Here is an 18,822-nt window from a genome sequence, read left to right as displayed (position 1 = left end):
ATCTTTTTACACAAGTATCATGTCTTCTACTTTATTATTCATTTATTCCTACAGTTAGCACATGTTTATTGGGTATCCATTTTGTGCAAGGTAGTATGTGAGAAACAGATTTAGGTTGTAGTAAAAATGTCTAAGTAGTGTACATTATGCAGGCATTCTATAGATAGAAGCATGTCAACTTAATAAGACAATATAGGCAAATGATTTCCTATTTTATGAGCTACGTGGATTATTAGATTGTTTGGCCTGTAACTGTATAACAGTATAAGAACTTCTCAGTAACAGCATTTGGTTTAATGTTTCCCACTCCAAAGAAGTATTTCCCATAGTAGTTTTATATAAGGTATAGTTTTGCCATCATTTTATAAAAACAGAAATAACTTTGACCTCAAGCATTTGTGGTCGTGGACTTCTTCATCCAAAACTTTTCCTTAGATATGTACCTTCAGTTTTGGCTCTTAACAATGCAGGCTTTGGAGTCAGGTAGACTTGAGTTAGAATCATGGCTTCAGCACCTTGGGCAAGATATTATCCTCTTCAGGCATCAGATTCATGATATGTAATATAGCTGCCTCACGGTATCTGAGAAATGAGATGAGATGATGCAGGTGGAGAGCTTGGCACATGGTACTTGGGAAAAGCAAGCTTCCATATTGATGGTGGTAGTTGTGGCACTGACAGCAGGCCCGTGTCTGATAACTACAAAAAGGTATTTATCTTATTCTGGTAGGAACCTCACTGTTTATTACTCTGGCTGTCTTTTCAGATGTCAAATAAGGAGTTGTTTCCACCAAGTCCTTCTGAAATGGGAGAGCTAGAGGCTACCAGGCAAAACCAGAGTACTGTTGCTATCCACAGCCATGAGCCACTTCTCAGTGAGTTTTCTTTGTGAACTGCTGAACATTTTGTTTATCAAAACTGCCTTCTTAATCATTGTTTTTGGGCACAGGAATTTCCTAGAGAAGTGGGTTGTTTTAAAACTAAGATTTTTCTCAGTCGAGCACAGTGGCTCACACCTGTAATCCCAGCACTTTGGGAGGCCAAGGCAGGAGGATTGCTTGAGGCCAAAAGTTCAAACCAGCCTGGCACACATAGCAACAACACATCTCTACAAAAAAAAATTGTTTTAATTAGCTAGTCATGGTGGCTCACGCCTATAAAACTAGCGACTCAGGAGGCTGAGGCAGGAGGGTTGCTTGAGCCTAGGAGTCAAGGCTGCAGTGAGCTGTAATTGTGCCTCAACACTCCAGCCTGAGTGACAAAGTGAGACCCTGTCTCAAAAAGAATAAGTAAATAAATAAATAAGTATTTTTTTCATTCAAAATTCTAAATAACAATAATTATACTGGATCTTAAAATGGATCTACTTAATGGTCCTGTCGTTAAGAATTCAGTTATCAATGGAATCGGCTATGAGTATTGGTAAATATACAATTTAAATAAAACCAAGGTATTTCTGTTTAGGAAAAAAAGTTTATCCTCAAGAATGACCAAGAATTCATAAAGGATGCAAGTCATAAAATGTTTAAGATGTAATCATTCATTTTAACAATGTTTATGCAAACTCCAGATCAAGTAAACTGAGTGACATGGTTATTTTAGTCTGTTTTATGTTTCCATAACAGAATACCACAGATGGGGTAATTTGTAATAAACACAAATTATTTGGCTCACAGTTCTTGGTACAGGGAAGTCCAAGAGTATAGTGCAGGCATCTTGTGAGGACCTTCATGCTTCATCTTACCATGGTGGAAGGCAGAAGGGCAAGAGAGGGTGAGAGCAAGAAAGCAAGACATGACCAAACTCACTTTTATAACAAACACACTCTTAAAATAACTAACCCACTCCCATGATAATGACAGTTCATTTATGAGGATATCCAAGTTCCTTCAAGTCCTCATGACCTAATTACCTCGTATCAGGCCTCAATTCTCAACACTATTGCCTTGGGGATTAAGTTTCCAACACATGGATTTGAGTGGACAAATTCAAACCATTGTATATAGTTTCATATCTTCCATGACTGACATTGCTCTGCTAAAGCATACACTAAAGAGAAGCAAAGGACTTGAAGGAACTTGGATATCCACTTTAAACACACATAGAGCAATATATTTATTATCTGAAGTTCCACTGTACTTTGACACATATATAAAACCTTTGGTCATCTTTATCTGCATTTTAACCCTTAATTTCTAAAACATCTTATTTCTAAATTAATTCTCATCTCCATGGTTCCTACTTATTTCATTTTTCAATAAAAATCTGATTTACCTCCCTTTTATAAGAAAATTTCAAATTTTTAGAAGATGCTTTTGTCCCTGGCTTCTCATTTTAGTATTAAACAAATAGGGTGTTTTTAACAAGCAGATTACATTCTTTCTTTCCAAGGTTTACACACAAACACATACACTCAATCTCCTAGCTTCCTTCAAAGTCTCTGAGAATCTATACACTTTAGCAGTGTAATTTCCTGTTAGAAAACTCAAAGATAGCTTACTTCTTTGTAGCAGATGAATTAGGTGCAATTTGTCTGACAGAAGATTGTTATAAAACTAGGTAACCCATTTAAAAATATATCAGCCTTCTGCAGCTTAAGATACATACTTTGCCTTCAAAAATACATTGTATGGTATTCTAGCCTTGCTTTGCCATTTTTTATGACAATCATTCTTTAACCTCTAAATGTGTGAAATGTATGACTTTACTGATTGCCTTTACTTACACAGGCCTGTATTTTAATTCATAGGTGATGGTGCACAGTTGGATTTTGATGCCCTATGTGACAATGATGACACAGCCATGGCTGCATTTATGAATTACTTAGAAGCAGAAGGGGGCCTGGGAGACCCTGGGGACTTCAGTGACATCCAGTGGACCCTCTAGCATTTGATTTTTGATTCCAAAAATGAGAAACATTTTAAAGCATTTCATTTATGACAAACTGTCTGAACTATTCCTCAGTACTGTATTGATATTATTTGTATCTTTTATTAACAATCTACCAATTTTTATAGATTTGCATCTTATTGTCACAGGGATGTGGGGAAAAATGTTTTCCTCCCAAGAGAACCAGAGTTTATTATAGACTCCTTTATTCAGTGAAATGGCTTATAATCCACTAGTTGCCATATTTTTGCTAAAACATTTCTAACCAAGAATACTACTTACATACTGTTTTGGCTTTGTTTTATTTTTGATGCAGTTTTTTTGAGTCAAGGTAATGTAATATATTGATTTTTTCCTTTGCATCTAAGATTCATTTATAATAGTAGGTTGTATGATTTGGAACATTTTCCATTCCTTGTGAATTTCCTTAATTGCGGATAGGGCTTACACACTTTAAGAAAACAGTGAGTACTTGAACATTTAAAGGGATAGTGCAATTTATAGTCATAATCACATTAAATACTGTATTTGCTCTTTGGAGACTTAGGCAAGCACAGAGCCAGGATATTTATGCTCACTTGAGCACTTTAAGATGAATTAAAAGTGAGATGATTTTTTTACTTAAAACTCAGAGAAAGTCAAAAGAGTTTCAGCTTTACTTACGGAAAAGGAAGGGCCCTAGATCTTGGGGATTAACCTTTGCATATAAGATTTAATAGGCCAAACGTGGTGGCTCATGCCTGTAATCCCAGCACTTTGGGAGTCTGAGGCAGGCAGATCATTTGAGGTCAGGAGTTCAAGACCAGCCTGGCCAATATGGTGAAACCCCGTCTCTGCTTAAAAAAAAAAAAAAAATTACCCAGGCATGGTGGCACACACCTGTAATCCCAGCTACTTGGGAGACTGAGGTGAGAGGATCACTTGAACCTGGCGACAGAGGTTGCAGTGAGCCTTACCACTGCACTCCAGTCAGGGCAACAGAGTGAGACTTTGTCTCAAAAAAAATTTTTTACTTTTAATATAACCACTGAAGATTTCCGTTATAGATAGAATAGGTTTTTGACATTGAAACATACTTAAGGATAGATTCGTCCTAAAGGAAAAAAATAGATCCAGGCAGGTTAAATGTCTTGTGTAAAGTTACACATTAAATTCCTAGAGTTTTAAATGTTTAATGTATATAAACCAGTTTCTTTATACACATTTGGAAAAACAGTGGTCTCACTGGTTAAATGATTAGCTAACTGACCTGGGAATTAGTTGTAGCTTTCTTGGTAATAGGCAATTACAGTTATTGCCTGTAACCAAAGATAATTAAACAAATGACAAGTACATTTTTAAAATTATGAGACAATGAGAAATAATTTTAAACCCAATTTTCTAATTATACTTTAAAATTTATAGAGCATTTTTTAACAGTAATTAATCCAGAGGTGGCTCAAATTGAGTATAAGAATTAAGATTATTTAAAATACTGCATGTCTACCTTCTCGGGGATTGTACTTTATAATACTTTCTGCTTTGGTAGTACTTCATAGCTTACCAAGTTTGCTCCCATATATTATTTTTTGTGCCTCACAAATGAAAGTCAGATAGGCTGGGAACTATCTGACTTCAATAGGACAGCCCTCAGCCTTCAATGTGGGGTTCAAATCCAGTTTCCTGTTCTATATGGTGCTACATCTTTCCAACAAATTTTCCTCATAGCCCCTCACCAAAACAAAGTATTATTTTGACCCTGCATGCTATTTCTTTAGCTGTAGGTGATAGATTAGAACTTCTGTCAGACATGTTATTGACAAATATATCAATAGACAATAACCACAAGCAAATGTCTCCTTCAAGTGTAAAATGTTGAGGGGCTGTGTGGGCAAGGATGTATTAGCATATGGTGTCCCAGCAGTGTTGGAGAGTCAGCACCATTCCTTGTCTGACACTCGAGGACCTGAGAGACATTAGGTTTAAAATAAGCCAAAGAAATCCTACAAGATCGGGAGAATTGGTGTGCACTAGCCTAAGCATTATAGTTAAGTCTAAAGAAGTATGAAAGATCCCATGTGTTCTCCAAACTGGGCAGAGGGGCCTGCGTACCAATATCACTTTTTAGGGGACTGAACCATCACAGGTTGGACTTGGCTTCCAAAGAGTCTGCCTAAACCAGGGGTGGCAGGATAGGCCATCATGGCTGGATGGCCTCAAAAGAAGGGGGCAGACCCTTGTGATGCCAGGATTTGAAATGCAGTTTCTAGAGGCAGACCAGTGCTGCCTCACACAGTGGCAGTTTTTTCTCTTTGCAAGAGGAGGCTGTTCTATTCCATAGATCAGGTGGGCAAATAGCCAGTTGAATCCTCTGTGCATGGTTTGATCCTTTACTGATTCACTCTAATATTTTTCTGTAGATCCTTTCATCCTGGACTCAGAATCTAATCCATGCATTGTATGATACCATAGCTCTCCCACGTTCAGAGTTTCCTTCAAAATGTTTTAGCTTTCTTCAACTAAATTTGATTTTTGCTGTTGGAAGTGACATACTTTTATAGTATACACTATGTTACTTTTTTCTCCTACAAATCAATTTTTTGAATTTTGGTGAGAAAGAATATATCTACAAATTGCATGAAAGTATCATAAAAACAGCACTTTTTTTTAACTCTAAGAATTGCCACTACATTAATGTAGTGGAGTGGAAGAGTGCCTAGAATCAGAAAACCCTGTTGAGGCTGAATTTAGCTGTGTGACCTCAAGCAAGCCATTTAAACTCTCTGTGCCTCAGCTTCCTCATTTTTAAAAGAAGGTTTGATCTCTGTGTTTACTTGTAGCTCTGATTCTGGGATTCTGATCCACAGGACTTCGGCATTAGCATGGAACCTAGAACTGTGCTGTCCATTGTGGTAGCCACAAGCCACATGTGGCTACTGAGCACTTGCAGTGCGGCTACTACAAAGTGAGGTGTGCTGTCAATGTAAGATACATACCAGATTTTGAAGACTAGTATTACCAAAAGAATATAAAATATCACATTAATAATTTTATATTAATTACATGTTCAAATGATATTTTGGATATACTGAATTAAATAAAACATTAAAATTCTACTTGTATCTTTTTACTTTTTTAATGTGACTAGAAGAAAACTTAAAATTACACATGTGGCTCAGATTATATTTCTATTGGACAGCGCTGCTCTAGAACATTATATTAAGTAGTAATTGAAGTAGACCAAAGTTTATGCCATAAGGATATTTTTCTTTAAATACCGTGTTTAAAGAACAATTACTTATTGATCCTTGAATCTGTATGATCAAATAACTATGAGTTTCTATCCATATCACCAAATTTAAACTTTTGAAAATAATAAACTTTAAAATATCAGATATTTTATTACAGGATGATACTTGGAATCAAGTAAAATGAGTTATATGGTCATCATTATATTTGGAAATCTATTGTGAAGCAGAAAGACAAACAGGAAAGTACGGAATAGAGACTTTTAGTAAATAAATGGAATTAAAAGGGAAATGTTTATTTACAGTGTCACAACAGGAAAGGATGTCTTTGTCATCATAGTCTTTGAGGGATCTCTGTAAAATGTGGGGCACAGGTACAAGAAATAGCTGATATTTAGTTATCAGACCATGTTTAGTAGTGTCCAGTTTCAGATCATGCTGCCAAGAGGTATCTGCCCATCAGGGAGGTCATCACTGGGCTGTGGAATGGGAGACTCATACTTGCCCAGCACAATGTTATGGGCAGAGAGGCTGACATCTAGGATTAGCTAGAAACCATAAAGAAAAACTGTTAAGTGGCCACTAGGTGCCACTTTTCCATTTTTAGAATGTTTTGTTTTCATTAGCAGATCATTTTTTTCCAAGCTCCATGGGACCTATGAGAGGCATTTGTGATTTTTGTACCTATAATAAGTCACCCTGTCTGATGTGAGCTGTTTTATGAGAAATGCTTTCCCAGGGAGGTCTAGGAAGATCCTGACACGTAAGAACTTTGGCATAGGGAGCTTTCCAAGTGTGGTGCCAATAAAAACTGACCTGGAAAGAAAACCTGTCCGGCACAGAATACGCTTTCTGAACTCACTTGAGAATGTATGGTGTACGTCACTTCTCATATATTCTTGAGTTTAGATTTGTCTTTTATACTTTTAGCTCTTTTCCATTTCATTTGCGCTTGCCTGTATATTGGTATTTTTAAAATTCTGTGGTAAATAAGAGTGAAATTATATTTTATAATTACTCATTTGTAGTTTTTTTTTAATTTAATAAATTTCCTCCAAAAAGTGTGCCCTTAACTACTTTTTAATGTGGAAACATAGGTTAAGGAAACCATCCAGGGCCCTCAAACCACCAGGCAGAGGGGTTTATTGAACTCTGTTACTATCTGTGTTTCTCAGCGTGTTCACCAGGGTACACTAACTGCTGTAACAACTGCAAAATCTCAGCGGTTTAACCAGTAAAGGTTTCCTTCTGCTCACATCAGACTCCAATGTCATTAGCCTTATCTGTCCCTCTGACTCTCTCCCTCCCCTCCTGCCTCTTCCTCTTTCCATCTCCCAGCTTTGCTTTCCTCTGAGCTGGTTTTATCTTCCAGTGGACCCTCTCCCCATGATGGCACTCAGAAGTTCCAAGCATATATTGTTCTTATACCCAACAATTTCAGTGGAAAGAGAGCCTCTTTTTCCTAGTAATTCGCACAAAATGTGCATTGATTGGGCCTCTGGATCAACTTGGTCTACCTGGACTTTCCGTTGTGTGATTGCAGTACCTACACCAATTCTAGGGAGTCACCCATCGTGGATTACAAGGTTCTGTTGTTGCTTCTGCAGATAACCCTTTCCTCTCTGGCCCCAGGCTGTCTGGCTGTTGGCATCTGACGTCTTTTCTCCTTCAGGGATGCCTTTAAAGCTCATTTTAATTTATTTAATGGAAATTAAAATGTTATAAAGGGAAGGCAAAATAAACAATAGATTCTTTCCAGGTCAGCAGGCTGGAATATACAGATTGGCCAGGCTTTGATACATGCCTAACCTTGGGTTGAAGGTTGGCAAGGCAGTCCTGTTGGAATCCCTTGAATAACATGAGGATCTCCCACAGGAATCTTCCAAAACATTGGACTCTCCTCTCCCCAGGTCTCCCACTGCCAACAGAAGAGGCTGTAAAGGTGAAGAGGACACCGATTTAAGAGATTAGTATTACAGAAGTAGGATGGCAAGAACTTGAGGACCAATTGCATATCGGAAATGTTGAAGCAAAAGCAGTGAATAAGACTCAAGTCTCTGGCTCGGGGTTCTGGATTGCAGTGCTGTTCAAGAGGTAAGAGTTACATGAGGAGAGACAGCTTTGGGGTAGAAGGTGCATCAGTTCTAGACAAATTGTGTTCATCCAGGTGATGTCTAATAGACAGTTGGATATGTGAGTATGGAGATTGGGAGAGAAGTCTGAGATGGGCAGCACACAAGTTTTCGAGCCTCAGTTTCTTTATTTGTAAAGTAGACTTCATTTGTAAATACTCTGCAGAGTTTTAGTGAGGATTAAATTATCTTACATAAAGTGCTTATCACATTGTCCGACATAGTAATTTTAACAGTGATCATGATATGTTAATTTATAAGCTCTACAGTATGATAATAAATGTTGGAGGTTAGTGTTATAGGGAAGCATCATCATTGTTAGTAAAAAATTCCTGAGACTATATAGCAAACAAATATATAAGTAGTATAACGGTAATTTAAGCTTTGCAAAAGTTTAACCCAAATAACAGTAGAAATTCATAACCAATGGGAAAGCATAAGTACCTAAAGAACCCAATAAGGTAAGGTGTTTGGGAAGATGTATATCTGCAGCACAAAGAGGTAAATAATTTTGTTTGCTAAGACATCTATAAGGCATTTTAAAAGAAAGTTGAATGGTTCCTAATAAATGATACCATTTGTTTCCATTTAAGCGCTTGTTTATCCTGTGCTATGCTCTTAGAGACAATTGAAAACACCACAGTCCCTGCCCTTAAGAGACCACAGTTTAGTAGAAAGCAGTCAGTATAGAATATGATACCTGCTACCTTAAAGGGATGTATATAGTACTATAGAGTATGGGAAGATCAGGCTTTAACTTTGCTTGTGAAGAGTCCTCAAAATATGTTATACTCCAGCAGTTTATCCAGACCACTGGTTCTCAAATTTAGTTGCATCAGAATTACCTGGATGACTTGTTAAAACACAGATTATAGGTCTCCTAACCCCCATACTTTCTGATTCAGTTGGTATGACTTGGAGCTTGAGAATTTGCATTTCCAGTAAGTTGCCAGGTGATGCTGAGGTGTCTGGTCTGGGGACCACACTTTGAGAACTGCGGATCTTGCCATTCACAAACAACAAATGGATGGGTCCACAGACCTCTTATTCTAGGGCTGTTCTGAGGAAAGTGGAGTAGGGTACAGAGGGCCTCAGAGTGGACAGAACCTACTGCTTATTTTGCCTTCTTTTTATAACATTTTAATTCTGATTAAATAAATTAAAATGAACTTTGAAGGCGTCCTTGAAGGGGAAAAGATGTCAGAAATAACCAACAGCCAGATAGCCTGGGGCCAGAGGGAGGAAGGGGTTGTCTGCAGAAGGGACCATAGAACCTTGTAATCCATGATGGTTGACTCCCTAGAATTGGTGTTGGTACTGCAACCACACAACGGCTCTTCTTGCCCGCTGCCAAGATAGAACTGATTTATCAAGATAGGGAAATTGCAATAAAGAGTTTAATGCACAGAGCCAAGTAAATGGGAGACTGGAGTTTTATTGTTCCTCAAATCAGCTATCCCTAAAATTTGGAGGTGAGCATTTGCTAAAGATAGTTTGGCAGGCAGAAAACTAGAGAATGGGGAATGCTGATTGGTCGTGTTGGGGATGAAATTCTAGGGGGTTGAAGCTCTTTTTTCTTGCTGTCTTCTTTTCCTGGGTGGGTTCGCAGAACTAGTTGAGCCAGATTACCTTTCTGGGTGACACCAGCTGGTCCATCAGAATGCAGGGTCTCAGAAACATCTCTGAACACCAGTGTTAGGTTTTACAATAGTGATGTTATACAGTGGAGCAACTGAGGAGGTTAGGAATCTTGTGGCCTCTGGCTGCATGACTCCTGAGCCATAATTTCTAATCTTGTAAATAATTTGTTAGTTTTACAAAAGCAGTCTGGTCCCCAGGCAAAGAGTGGCTTTGTTTCAGGGAGGGGTGGTTATCATCTTTGTTTCAAAGAACTATAAACTCAATTCTTCCCAAAGTTCATTCAGCCTACACCAAGGAATGAATAAAGGCAGCTTGCAAGTCAGAAGCAAGATGGAGCCAGTTGGGTCAGATTTCTTTCACTGCCATAATTTTCCTATGTCAGATTTTTCTCACTGTCATAATTTTTGCAAAGGCAGTTTCAGTATGTGAGCCTCAGTCATTTTGTTTGGCTGTTTGGTTGTTTTTTGTTGAGGAGAGGAGGCAAGGCATAGGAAGCTGTGTCACCTTTTTAATCTTACTCTTGGCCACCTTTTTCTTTTTTTAATACTCAGCCACCAGTCACTGTGGAGGACTCTGTCCATTGCTTAAGACATTGTGTATTGAGAGAGGCAATAAAGAATTGCCTTAAATTCTTGTCCAGCTGTGTGCCTCTGGTCTTGGAATTACAGTTTCTTAGGCACTCCTAGCTCTTGGCCGACTTTAAGGAAATGCTTCTCACGTTTAATTCTGTCCAGGAGGAAATCTGTTACATTATACCTTGGGGGTAAATATATCAAAACAAATTTACTTTTTTTTTTTTAGAAAACTACCCTAAAATGGGATGCCTAGATTATATAAACTTAAAGCTTAATAGAACCCTTGAAATTTTTATTTAATACTTCGTTGACTGACCAATAAACCAAAAGGCTTTCCATTTACCAGAAGGGACGTGTAGACCAATATCACATAATTAGTTGATTGTTAAATTCTTTGGGAGCCCATAAATGTTCAATTTGATTTAGTAAAGGTCAAGCAAAACACAGTTACAGTGTCTGAAATATCTGTTCTTGGGGGGGAAAATGGACACATAGATTATATGTAAAATAATTAAAACTTAACAGGAGTAAAAAATTACTATTCTATTTCTTTGTAGTAATATTTAATAGAAGACTGCATTTTTAATTGTTTTTCTGATTGTAAAAGAACTTTACATTCATTTTTGGAAAATTCAGGAATATATAAAGTTACTAAGAAGAAAATAAAAATGACCTATTAAAAAATTTTACCACCTAGTGAAAAACCATAGTCAAAACTTGGATATTCTTTCTCTTTTTTTCAGGCTTTTATATCCTAATGAGTTTTTAAAAGTTAGAATCCTACTGTTTATACAAAAAATAATAATAAAATTGTACAAAGTAACATGTATATTGATTAAAAGTCAGATAGCATTTAAGGTCGTAAAATTACAAAAACAAAAAAATAGTTCCCACCTTAGCCCTAATTCTTGTTCTCCAGAGCAACCACTTGCACCTTTTGTTAGCTGATTATGTATTTATAGTTATGTTTCTAAGTATGCTCTTATTGTCACTTCGTGATTTGCCCAAAATGAGCATAGAATAGGAAGCCAACAATTTATTTAAATATTTCTTTATTATGGAGCATTTAGGATGTTGCACAGTTTTACTATTATGGGTAATATGACCATAAACATCCTTCTACACCTACAGGTACTATACACCTCTTTCCTGTTGTTTAGGATGAATTTCTTGGAGCGTAATTGCCAGATCAAAATTGCCCAATTGCCATAAAGACAGTTTGCATTAAGCATTCTTTCCACAGGTAATTTTATGTGGTTAAATATGTTGATTTTTCTTGCTTAATTTCGTTGTTTGTTTTTATGCTTAGGAGGGAAAACGTCTCCACCCCAAGATCAAATAAATACATACCTCAGTTTTCTTCTAGATGTCCTGTGGTTTTGTAGTTTATACTAAAGTCTTTGATCTAGCTGAAGTTTATTTTGGCCTATAATAAGATACAGGAGTCTATTTTTCTTTCCATAATATTACCCTTTCTCCACAACCCTTCAGTGACTAGTCCTTTCTTTCCCCGCTGATTTGAATGTTGCCATTACCATCAATTAAGTTATTGTACATTCTGGTACCTGTTTTGAGAGGAAGTACTGGTGGTGGTGAGCAGGGAGTTGAATTAATCTGATTGTCTGTTCTTTTACCAGTACCAAACTGTTTTAAGTTAATAAACATAGTAGCATTTGATACTGATCTTTCCATTATGTGATAGTATATTACTTTTTCTTCTCTTATTTTCTGAAAAGTGTTCAAAATATAAAATATATTTCTATATTTTTTTTATAAAATATAACAGAGGGAATAGTGGCTTTTTCTCACTTCACCATTTCCTTTTAAAATTTTTAATTTATCAGACTACCTATCAATCACTTCCATCAATGAGGCAGGAGAATCACTTGAACCTGGAGGTTCCACTGTGTTAGAACCAAACTTTCAGGAACAGTTTGGCTGTGTTAGCATTCCTTTAAACTTTTGTTATATAGAGAAATCTAATTCCAACATGTTTATTCTTGGAACCATCTGCCCAATGCTACAATCTGAATTATCTTGTGTTGTTGAAGTTCTGAGGGAATAAGAATAAAATAAAATCTTTATTAAACACTTACTGTGGCTGGCACAATTCCTAAGCCTATTACAAGTATTCACATAAGCCTCCTAACAACTCTGAAGATAAATGTTGGTATTATCCCCCATTTTACACATAAGCAAACTGGGGCTTAAGAGTTAAGTAACTTGACAAGGTTACCCCACTGCTCATAAGCACTGGAGTCAGAATCCAGACCCAAGCAGCTTGCTGTGTGCTCTGAATGCTCTCAACCATGATTCTGATAAACCTTTAATTTATTGTGTGCTCTCAGGGTTCCCAACCCCCTAAAACTGCACAGCAATTTATTTTACAAAAGATATTTAATTGTGAAAAATCACACAAAATTTACTATCTTTTGTTTTTATCATTATTTTAAGACAGCTCTGTTGCCCAGGCTAGGGTACAGTGGTACCATCTTAGCTTACTGCAAACTCTGCCTCCCAGGTTCAAGCTGTTCTGCTTCAGCCTCCCTAGTAGATGGGATTACAGGTGCGCACCACCATGCCTGGCTAATTTTTAAAATTTTTAATAGAGATGGGGTTTTAACATGTTGGTCAGGCTGGTCTCGAACTCCTGACCTCATGTGGTCCAGCCTCCCAAAGTGCTGGGATTACAGGTGTGAGCTACTGCCCCCAGCCTAAATTTACTACCTTAACACTACTGAACCACACACTTAGTGGTTAACTATAGCCACATTGTTTTGCGACAGATTCCTAGAATGTTTTCATCTTGCAAAACTGAAACTCTACCATTTCCTCTTCTCCTCGGCCACTGACAGCCACCATTCTGCATTGTTTCTATAAGATTGAATACTTTAGCTACAAATCCTTATATGAAGTATATGTCTTTTTGTGACTGATTTCTCATAGCATAATAGCCTCAATGTTCATCCATGTTGTACCATGTGACAGAATTTCCTTCTTTTTTGAGACTGCATGATATTCCATTGAATGTATAGATCACATTTTTTAAAAATCCATCCATCCATTGAAATACACTGAGGTTACTTCTACCTCTTAGCTATTATGAATAATGCTGCCAGGAACATGGGTGTGCAAATATCTCTTCAAGATCCTACTTTCAATTCTTTGGACATATACCCAGATGTGGAATTGCTGGATCATAGGATAATTCCATTTCTTTCTTTCTTTCTTTTTTTTTTTTTTTTTTTAAGGTAAGAAATCTCCAACCTGTTTTCCATAGTGGTTGCCCCATTTTACATTGCAGTCACCAGTGTATAAGGGTTCCAGTTTCTCCACACTTTTGCCAACTCTTATTATAACTTTTGTTATACTCCTGTTATTCTGTTTTTGGAGTGATACGTCATTGTGGTTTTGATTTGCATTCCTCAATGATTAGTGACATTGGGTGTCTTTTCTTATGTTTGTTGGCCATTTTTATATCTCCTGTCCTCTGCTCATTTTTAAATCAAGTTATTTGTGTTCGTGTGTGTTGTGTGTGTGTGTGTGTGTGTGTGTGTGTGTGTGTGTCTAGTTATAGTTTTTTAAAAAATATATTCGGGATGTGAACACCCTATCAGATACATGATTTGCAAATATTTTCTCACATTCCATAGATTGTTTTTTTCACTCCACTGATTATTTCCTTTGATGTGCAGAAGCTTTTCAGTTTGATGCAATTCCACTTGTCTATTTTTGACTTATTGCTTGTGCTTTTGGTGTCTATTTCAATCTCAGCTGCTGAAGCACATGTCCTATTTATTTGGGAAAGAATACATTAAAAACTTTTAACAAGTGCCATGAAATACATTTTGAAAACCTTAGGAAAATCTTGAAAAATGTAAAATGAAAATCATATTTGTAAATCATTAGTTCAGCATTGTAAAGTTGAGAGGCTAATTTATACAACTATATAAGAAGAAATGGGAGACAGAAAAAAAGAACTGTCTCTGTTCGTATCTAAAAGAGGGATAGCAAGCACACATTGTGTTAAGGCATTTGTGCCACATCCTGTCCACATCTCCGCAGATGAAGCTAAAGATTAGCACGACTTTTCTTGTTGAACCCAAATGGGCTTCAGAACCCTTCTCAACACAGAGCTCCAGGCAACCATTCACGATCCACTGAGGTGACACATTACATGAAATCTATTTGTCATTATGTCTTCAAAAACACTTCCAAAAGCATATTTGTTAAAGCAGAATTCCCTAAACATGCCATATTGGAAAACAGTCATAACTGCAGATTCACGATGATTACAAGCATATTAAACTCACTGAGAAATCCTCCCAGACAGAGATTATTTCCCTGGTTAATACTCATTTCCTAAATTGGCTTGTCCACAGGACCATTTTGTTATATTGTTTCTCTTAAAATACTATGAAATTAGATTTGTATGAAATAGTATTATTATTATTATTATTATTATTATTATTATCTGAGACAGAGTCTCGCACTGTCGCCCAGGCTGTAGTGCAATGGCACAATCTCCGCTCACTGCAATCTCCACATCCTGGGTCAAGCAATTCTCCTGCCTCAGCCTCCTGATTAGCTGGGAATACAGAGATGCACCACCACGCCCAGCTAATTTTTTTTGTATTTTTAGTAGAGACAGGGTTTCATCATGTTGGCCAGGGTGGTCTCGATCTCCTGACCTCATGATCCTCCCGCCTCAGCCTCCCAAAGTGCTGGGATTACAGGCGTGAGTCACCACACCTGGCTGAAATAGTATTATTGAAACAGTTCTCTAATATTTGCCATAGAATGGCCATTTATAACATTGGTGTCAGTTCTCTGGAAAATGTTAGTCAACTTTATTCTACATCTTAACTACCTTGTGGAATTTGGTTTCCACAAAAATGTATAATTTTAAAAGGATAAAAAACAAAAAATATAAGCATACATGTACACACATATACACGTGTATGTATGCTAGCATTTTCAGGAATACAAAGCAGCTAAAAAATTCATTCTCTTTTATCACTAGATTTAGAGGATTGGTGACAAAAAAATAAAAAACAGGATAAGAGTATAGCTACAAAGTTGACTAATATTATCTGTGGAAGCTTAAGGAGAAAATAATGTAGCTGTTCCTCAGCTATGGAAATGATTCACACTTATATAAATAGAAAGAGGACATTTTAAGGGAGGGGGCTACCTCTAAGTCAAATAAAAGGGCATCTGCTCTAGAGATGGAAGGGATGTCCCATACCATGGGCAGATGCAGATGTACACACACACACACACACAACTACATATATTCCCAACCAGGAATGAACATTTCAAAAGTGTCAGGAGAAATGAAATTCCAAAACACTACCAAACTTTCAACTTTAAGTGATTATTTTAAACTATGATAATTTAAAATATTGAAAAACTGGGCCGGGCATGGTTGCTCACACCTGTAATCCCAGCACTTTGGTAGGCTGAGGCGGGTAGGTCACAAGGTCAGGAGTTCAAGACCAGCCTGGCTAAGATGGTGAAACCTTAACTCTACAAAAAATGCAAAAATTAACTGGACATGGTGGCAGATGCCTACAATCCCAGCTGCTTGAGAGGCTGAGGCAGAGAATTGCTTGAACGCAGGAGGCAGAGGTTTCAGTGAGCCGAGATCATGCCACTGCACTCCAACCTGGGTGACAGAGCAAGACTCCACTTAAAAAAAAAAATATATATATATATACACACACACACAGCCACAAAAGGAATGAAGTCATTGTTAATTGGATATCTAGCTGGTGTTTTACACAAATAAGGAATGATGGCTGCTTACACCTACTGCCTAGAGGCCATTCTTTAACTCTAGTTATGTGTTTACATAGATACAGTTTTGGTAAGCCTTTATTATTAAAACATTTCCTCTCAAGAGGTCTTAGAAAATAAACCAAGTTATTAAAAGTCATACCAATAGTTGGCCTGAACATGCAAAATTGCAAAACATCTTTTGGAGACAGGGTCTGGCTCTGTCACCCAGGCTGGAGTGCAGTGGTGCTATCTCAGCTCACGGCAACTTCCACCTCCTGATGCAAAACATCTTAAAGCTTAATGCTTTCCACTCTCAGATGTGTGGTCACAGGAACAACCATTACAGAGTAACATACTATTTGGTTCTGAAAAATAAAGAGCTGATTTCTGAAACATAACCTAGCGCCAAAACAAATCATCAAAAAATAAATGTCAGAATCTACAGTGGTTCCTAATATGTGGTCCTGGGACTAATAACATTAGCATCACCTGGGAGCTTGTCAGGAATGCAAATTCTTGGGCTCCACCTGAGCCCACTGAATCAGAAGCTCTGAGTATGGGGCCCAGAGAACTTTAATAGGCCCTCCACATGATTCTGAGGCATGCTGCTGTTAGAGAACTGTAGCTTGCTTTGTGTCTGGTATTAGCTTGGTCCATTTTATCTAGACGTGTTGAGGCTTCTTATTCTTTGTGATCTTTATAATAGAATTTCTCCACGTTTCAAGAGCAAAATACAGAGACAGCTTTCCAAATATAATATCTAATGAGCAGTCTAACAATGACCCTCCCTCTGTAACAGAATTGAGTACAGAAGTTGTCTATGTATTTTTAGAACAAAAAAAGAAGATATGCTAGCATTTTCAGGAAGACAAACCAACTAAAAAAGATCCATTCTCTTTTATCACTGGATTTAGACAATTTATTTAAAACACAAGAAGAAAAAAATACTAAGTTGACTAATAATATCTGTGGTAGCTAAGGAGAAAATAATTTAGCCATTCCCCAGCTGTGGAAAAAATCCAAACTTATGTAAATAGAAAGAGAACATTTTAAGGGAGGAGGCTACCTCTAAGTCAAGTAAGAGGGCATTTGCTCTAGAGATGGAAGGGAGGTGCCGCACCATGGGCAGCGGCAGTGACTGGCGGAGTGTCTGTAGGAGGCTGTCTGCTACACAGAGGTGGCACCTGCTGCCAGGCCATGGAAGGCTCCACTCACCACCACCACGCTTCTGAAATCTCCCTGCCCTCTTGGAGACCTCCACATTCTCTTTCATAATAGGGTAAACTGTGCTGAGAAGCCGGGGTTCCCTCGTCAGGCACGTTTTAAACTCCCGGGTAATGTTCCCATTTTGGAGGGTGCTTCACAGTTTTCAGATGACAGTGACACATTTTCTAGAGCAGGGTTTCACTACCTTGGTACTACTGACATTTGGGGCAAATTATTTGCTGTGGGAGCCTGTTCAGTTCACTGTTGACTGTATAGCTGCATCCCTGGCCTCTATCCACTAGATGGCAGAAGCAACCCCCCAATTGTGACAACCAAAAATGTCTGCAGACATGGCTGAATGTCCTCTGGGAGGGTGGGGTGCAGAATCCCCATCTCCATGATAAAGAACCACTACTCTAAAGAGGTAGGGTTTTCCTTTCTTTCTGTTAAAAGGGGCAGGAAAAAAAAATTCGCGTTTGTTCTTTATCTTCATTAATGCCACCACTCACCTGATTCCTGTTTTGCTTTGTTATCCCTCCGCTCTCTCTCTCCTCTCCTGTCTGTCTCCCTCCCTGTCTCTCTCCCTTTCTCTCTCTTTCTCCTTCTTTCCCTCTCCAGACTGGTCCTTCAAGGCTGTCACTTCACTTACTCTTTGACAATGTTCTCAACCTCCTGACCCCATTATCTTTGGCCCTACTGACCCCAAAGTAGGGCTCTGAGTCAGTTCAGCTTTCTGAAGACTCCGTTTCTGCACTAGAGATTCCAGGCATCTCTGGAGAAAGTCATAGTTCTGCATAAATTCATGGTCTCCCACCAGTGAACCTCAGTGAGGCAGCATGAGGCTCTTGTTTCTCTTCACCCACTTCAGTCTTTTCCATTCCTACTGTCTTAGTCTGTTTGGGCTACTGTAACAAAAATACCGTAGACTGGATTGCTTAAACAACAAACCTTTATTTCACACAGTCTGGAAGCTGAGACATCGGAAACCAAGATACTTTCAGATTCAGTATCTGATGAGGGTTCCAGTTCCTGGTTCATAGACAGCTGTCTTCTTGCTGTGTCCTCACATGATGGAAAAGGAGAAAGGTTGCTCTCTGAGATCCCTTTTATGAGGGCACTAATCCCATTCACAAGGGCTCCACCCTTGTGACCTAATCACCTCCCAAATGTCTCACCTCCTAATACATTGGGGGTTAGGATTTCAACATAAGAATCGGGAAACACAAACATTCAGTCTGCAGCACTCAACTTGTGTGGGGAACTCATCAGTTTGCTTTGTGTGTTTTGGTTCGGTTTTGTCTCATTAATACTGCACTTTGAAGAATGGAAAGTGTAGGGGTTGGGTGGGAACCATATGGAGAACTGTAAGGA

The 18,822-nt window shown here is 38.0% G+C and overlaps 1 protein-coding gene across 4 annotated transcripts in view; it reads left to right on the top strand.

Moving 5' to 3' along the window:
• Window positions 1-3,249, top strand: part of ARNTL2 (aryl hydrocarbon receptor nuclear translocator like 2) — an 81,930-nt gene extending 78,681 nt beyond the window's left edge. For 3 of the 4 annotated variants that reach the window (XM_032283855.1, XM_032283841.1, XM_032283848.1), the window contains 2 exons: window positions 767-875; window positions 2,750-3,170. In XM_032283855.1, coding sequence (XP_032139746.1) covers window positions 767-875; window positions 2,750-2,886 — 246 coding nt within the window. In that variant the 3' untranslated portion in view covers window positions 2,887-3,170. Of the gene's footprint in view, window positions 1-766; window positions 876-2,749 lie in introns of all 4 variants that reach the window. The other variant, XM_032283835.1, reaches the window with a different exon arrangement.
• Window positions 3,250-18,822: the final 15,573 nt, after the last annotated feature.

This window comes from Sapajus apella, unplaced genomic scaffold (assembly GCF_009761245.1).
Source record: "Sapajus apella isolate SASKATOON/1434 unplaced genomic scaffold, GSC_monkey_1.0 scaffold2, whole genome shotgun sequence".
Taxonomy (NCBI): Eukaryota; Metazoa; Chordata; class Mammalia; order Primates; family Cebidae; genus Sapajus; species Sapajus apella.
This window is presented reverse-complemented; position numbering and strand designations above follow the sequence as displayed.